This window comes from Pteropus alecto, unplaced genomic scaffold (genome assembly GCF_000325575.1).
Source record: "Pteropus alecto unplaced genomic scaffold, ASM32557v1 scaffold45, whole genome shotgun sequence".
Classification (NCBI taxonomy): Eukaryota; Metazoa; Chordata; class Mammalia; order Chiroptera; family Pteropodidae; genus Pteropus; species Pteropus alecto.
This window is the reverse complement of record NW_006442491.1, coordinates 30,474,392-30,480,421: the sequence shown is the minus strand read 5'-3', so window position 1 is coordinate 30,480,421 and position 6,030 is coordinate 30,474,392. Positions and strand designations below refer to the sequence as shown.

General features: G+C 51.1%; 1 protein-coding gene across 2 annotated transcripts in view; it reads left to right on the top strand.

The window, feature by feature from the left end:
* Positions 1–6,030, top strand: part of SULF2 (sulfatase 2) — a 106,891-nt gene that overhangs the window by 77,483 nt on the left and 23,378 nt on the right. For both annotated transcript variants that reach the window (XM_006921896.3, XM_025040050.1), the window contains exon 5: positions 3,158–3,327. In XM_006921896.3, coding sequence (XP_006921958.1) covers positions 3,158–3,327 — 170 coding nt within the window. The remainder of the gene's footprint in view (positions 1–3,157; positions 3,328–6,030) is intronic.

The window sequence follows — 6,030 nt, the reverse complement described above, 5'->3', positions numbered from 1 at the left end:
ATGCAGGGATGAGTGTCCAATGTCGTTGCAGACACCACCACCACCACCACCATCATCACCATCACCATTATCCCCACGCAGCTAACAGGGATCAGAAAAGGCTTACTGTAGGAGTGGCTTTGAGGAGGACCAAGGAGGGCGAGTAGGTGGCTTTTAGATGTGCAGAAAATCTTTCAGGCCACCAAGACAGCCACAATATTAGCTGACTCTTATCAAGAGCTGGCTTCAGGCAGGGCACTGTGTCAAGAGCTTTACGTCTCTTAGCGCTTGAAACCCTCACACCGGCCTTGAGAGGCCAGCTGGATATCACCCTCATGCACTTCTGGACAGGCAACATCATGGAGACTTAGGAACACCCCGTCACCCTCCCGCTCACTCCTGTCCCAGCCTGTGCCCGCCCAGGAGGGAATGGTATCCTGAGTCTGGTGCTCATCACTCCCACACACGCGTCCCTTCTTCCACCCCATACGCAGGTATCGCACACAGTACACAGTACCGTTCTGTGTGTTCTTAGACTTTCTATAAATGGCATCGTATCATGTACATCCTTCTACAACTTGCTTTTCTCACCCACTATCAGGTCTGTTAGATTAATTCGTGTTGATCCGTTAGATCTAGTTTATTCTTTCTCACTGCTCTGCGCCCTCTCTTGGGAACGGATGTTAATGGTGGCTTTGAAAAAAAAAAATCTTTTACTCACAGCCAGACAGGCACGTATATAGTTCTGAAATCGAATAGATGAGTTTATCATAAAGAGCAGCAGCCCGGTTCCCACCCCACCTGCCGCCAGAGGCAGCGAGTTTCACCTGGTGGACCGGTTCCGATTCGCCCCCTGGAGGCACTGAGCGTGGTTTCCTGTTGGCATCTGGACCCCTTCCTTTTTAGATCCACAGTTAGTTACCTTTGTCATCTTAAGAGCTTGGCTAACGCCTTTGGGTCATGTTCCACGACTGTCCTGGCAGCTCTTTGATTGACATTATTATGTAGTAGGTTCTATAAGCCCCCTTATAAAACCTCTTTTTACTTCTAAAAATTCATCATAGAAAGTATTCCAGGACGAGCACATAGAGTAGCAAAGTGACTTTCTCCTGGTCGTGCCCTCTGTCACAGCTCCCAGCAAGCACTTTGAGATCCGTTCCCCTAGATTCTTCCGTGGTCCTTAAAAACACAGGAAAGTAGGGGTTAGGCTTCTCTCCACTCTGCCTCCCTCCCTTCCCCACAAAAAAAGATAGGGTCTCTCAGGTCTGACTCTGTAGCATGTTCTTTTTCTCAGCAGCGCCTCCTGGAGACTTCCCACCTCAGTAATTAGATTCGCTGCCCTGTTCATGTCTACACAGCCCATAATGTCTACACAGCCCGCGTGGCGTGCATCATTCATCTGCCTGCTGCTGCTCACCGCCTTACCAGCACCACTGCAGTGACCGTCCTCATGTGTATAGGTGTAGGGTATGAGTGTGCCTTAAGACGTGTGTCCGTAGATGCACACGTACACCAGTGGGGGGTGTGTGTGTGTGTGTGTGTCTTAACAGTTTCGTTCAAGGTAGAAGCTGTAGCCACTTCTTTACTTTTTCTTCTCTAAAATAAAGCCTCTTTTTTTGAAAGTGATCATTTTGGATAGAGCTGCTTCCTCGGAAGTGGTGGGTAAATTTCAAGACTCATTACCTGCGAGAGAGACCAGCAGCTGAAGATCTGCCGAGTTCAGGAAGAGTTCAGGCACATCTCACGTTGTAGTTGAGCTTGGAAAGCCCTCAGTCTCTGCATTACCTTTTTTTTCTGTGTGTGTGTGTGTGTGTGTGTGTGTGTGTGTTAACAGTTTCATTCAAGGTAGAAGCTGTAGCTACATCTTTACTTTTTCTTCTCTAAAATAATGCCTCTTTTTTTGAAAGTGATCATTTTGGATAGAGCTGCTTCCTAGGAAGCGGTGGGTAAATTTCAAGACTCATTACCTGCGAGAGAGACCAGCAGCTGAAGATCTGCCAAGTTCAGGAAGAGTTCAGGCACATCTCACGTCATAGTTGAGCTTGGAAAGCCCTCAGTCTCTGCCATTACCTTTCCGTCAGCTCTTCTCTCTTCCGCCCAGTATCTCAGTGGGTCTCGTGACACCTACCTTGATGCTGCTCCCTGGGTGGTCCCTGCATTGTACCTGCTGCCAGTTCACCCTCTTTCTGTTTCTCAAACACATGGCAGGCTCCTCCCTGCCTCAGAGTTCTTGCATTTGCTATTCCCTCTGCCTGGAACTCTTCCCTGGATTCGTGGTTCTCAGTCCTGGCTGCACATTTAAATCCCCTGGGGAGCTTTGAAATAATAGTCCGAGGTCCGCGCTGAATCAGAGGAATTAAACTGGAAACTCCGGGAGTGGGCCCAAGCATCAGTAAAGCTCCCCCGAGGATTCCAGCAGCTGAGATGAACCCCAGTGATATGTATCCTCCCATGCCCATCTCCCTGTCATCAGTCAGGTCTCAGCTTAGATGTCACCTCCTCAGAGTGGCCTCCCTGATTGCATCGGCTAAAGTCCACCCCCCACCCCAACTCCCCCTTACTCTTGGTCGCATCTTGTCTTACTTCTTTCATCCATCACACCTTGTCACTGCCTTGGGTCTTTGTTTACGCGTTTCTCTGCTCCTGCCCCCAGCACAGGCTCTCCAGCCGTGAGGTCTCGGAGGCCTGGCTGCAGCATTTACCAGCTGTGTGACATTAGGCAAGTGAGTCAACTACTCTCGTGTTTTAATTTCCTCTTCCAAAAAAACAGGGTTTATTACCATCACACACACTTTCTAAGGTTATGTAAGGATTAAACAAGCTAATACGAAGAAACACGGAACAGTTCTCGGCACACCATAAGCACTCAGTCGCGTAAGCTGTTGTTATTTTAATATCTATCGTGAATGAATGACCGATGGCAGGTTCGCGCCCGTCCTCTCTAACCCCTTCTCTGCTTGCTTTTCTCTGCTGTGCATAGCGTCAGTCAACATTCATGTGTTTTGCTTGCTGACTTATGACCTATCTGCCCCCCAGACCGTCATCTCTGTGAGGGCAGGAATTGCCTGTTTTGCTTGCTGCTGTGTCCCCGATGCCCGGCACGGTGGCTGGCACACGGCGGGCGCTTGGTACAAGTGGTCAGCTCCTCGCGTGTTCTCCTGTCCCTCCCCACCCTCAGGATTACCTGACAGACCTCGTCACCAACGACAGCGTGAACTTCTTCCGCACGTCCAAGAAGATGTACCCACACAGGCCCGTCCTAATGGTCATCAGCCACGCAGCCCCCCACGGCCCCGAGGACTCAGCCCCCCAGTACTCACACCTCTTCCCCAACGCATCGCAGCACATGTAAGTTTCGGCACCTTCCTGCAGAGGTGACAGTTGACAGGAATGCTTTGGTCACATTCATAGAGCAACGATGACAGAGCTGGGTTGAAGAACCCAGGAACACACAGCTCATCTGTGGGGAAACCAGGTACAAATGCAGCCAGGCTGGCCAACAGGCCAAAGCAGGGGACGAGCATCTTTAACTTGGGACTCCATCCTCCCACCAAGAGGTCTGTGGATTGGACTGTATTTTAGTATAATAGGTTTCCTCTGTAATCCTGTGTATCTTGTTTTATACATTTTGAAGCATTCTTTTGAGGAGGGGTCCGTAGCGTCATCAGACCACTAACCTATTCTCCCACCTTTGCTAAGCGTTGACTGTGAGGCAGGCTCTGTGCCGAGCCCTTCACACGGCCCCGGGCCCCTGAATGTGCACAGTGACCCTGGACGTGTTAGCTAATGAATCAGCCTGCTAATGAATCTAGCAGCTGCAAACGACAGTGTGTACTCTCTCGCAGTGTCCATGGTTCAGCTGTCTGGGAGTGGCTTTTTTGGGGAGGTTCTGGCTCAGGGTCTCCTAACGTTATAGTCAAGGTGTCAGCTGGGGCTGCAGCAACCTGAGGTTTGTCTGGGGCTCACCCACGTGGCTCTTCCTCTCCATAGGGCTGCTTGGGTGTCCTCACAGCATAGTGTCTGGCTTCCTACAAATGGTGGGGGAGGAAGAGAGGGAGGGAGGGAGGGAGAGAGAGAGAGAGACAGGCGGGAGAGGCAGGAGAGGTGGCAGGGAGGCCGACGTGGAAGCTCTAGTCTTTTCTAACGTAATCTGGAGGTGACACCATCGCTCTGCCGTATGCTCCTGGCCACACAGACAGTACTCCTACAGTGGGAGAGGGGCTGCACAAGGATGTGACTGCCAGGGGGCTGGGGGCCACGGAGGGCTGTCTCGGAGGCTGCCTGTCACACTGGTAGTAAAGACGAGGAAGCAGAGGCACAGAGAAGTGAAGTAACTTTCCCTGAGTCGGCGCAGCTGCTCATGGCAGAGCCAGGGCTCACGTCCGGCTCCCGCTGCTGCCTCCCATCTCCCTGCCCGCCCCTCCCGTCCTCTTCCCTCCAGCTGCCTAGTAAATCTTTCTGGAAAGTTCTGCTTTTCTCTGCCTCAGACCATTTCCTGCTAAGCAGTGACACTCAGCAGCCTCTGCTGTGACATTGGGGCCACAAGGACAGGGCAGTTTGGACTCTGACCGAATATTCCAGGTGTTTGCTTTTCGTTCCGTTCAGAATGCTTCGACCCCCTCCAGCCTCTCGCTGTTCTTACTTTCTGACAGGGCCTCAAAGTGGCTCAGGGGACAAGGGGTGTGTTAACCTTCTGGCCCCCTAGTCTTTGGGGAGGAGGATTTGACGGAAGGTGATGGACTACATTCCAGGGGCCGCCTCTGCACATCTGACTTGCCTGCCACCCGCCCCCACGCCCCCCGCCCGGATGCCAGCCTCCCCCAGCCCACCTTTCCCACCTCCATGGAAGGCAGGAGGGGCTCATGGCCAGTTCAGTCCCACCTCAGGGAGAAGCTGTGGGGTGGGGGCAAGAGACACTTTGCTTCTGTGGCTTCTCCTTTAAAAGAGATGCTGGAGCCCCCTGCCCCCCACCCCCAGCAGCCCTGGAGTTTCATGATGAGATTTTATGACATTACCTGCTCATTTATTTTTCCCTTTGAAATGAAAATTACAGAAATTGAACATGAGCAGCGGCTGCCTGACTCAACCAGAGAACCCCTCGCCTTATTAGGGATGTGTTTGGAAGGTCTCTTATCTCTGGGGTATAATCATTTCCAAAACAAAACCAAAAAACAGACAGTTCTGCAGCTGGGATGTTTAGTTATGACAGTCAAGGGGGACTGAGGAGGGGACAGAGCCCTACATGTTGGGTTGGAATTCCAGATCTTTCTGTCAGGAGGCTGCTAGAGAGACTCTCACCCATCAAGCCTGTGCCCTGTTCCTGGGCTGGGCCTTGTGGGTTTTCAGAAAGGCTCCTTGATGCCTTGTTATCTCCTTTTTCCTCGCTCCACACACACATGTGCGCACACAAAGATACAAACAGATACACACAAACACACAGATACAGACACACATACATCAAGATACAAATAGATACAGACACACAGATACAGACACCCATAAAGATACATATACACATTCACAAATGCACCCACAAACGTGTACACACAAACGTATACACAGATACACAGGCACACACAGATCAGACACACAATTACACAAGTGCACACACAAACCTGTACACACAAAAAACACACATGCAGATACAAAGATAAACATATACACAGATAAACAGAGACACACATAGATAAACACAAGTACACACAAATACACATAGATACACACAAAGACACAGATGCCACAGACACAGGCACATATACACAAACATGCAAGGACACAGATCCACACACATACAGATGTGCACACACACAGAAACATGCAAACATGCACAGAGAACCACGTACACAGACACCAGCCGCTACGGCTGTGTTTGAAGTGTGGCATCAGATTGTGGGTTCACGAGCCTCTCCTTTTATAATCTGTGGGAGCCAGGCCAGTGTCAACAGCCTTGGGGCGAGGGGGCTGTGAGGACAGAGTCACCCTCCCACCACCCCCCAGCGGAGAGGCGGGGAGGGTCCCCGTCAGGCCCCACTGTGAACACACCAGACATTC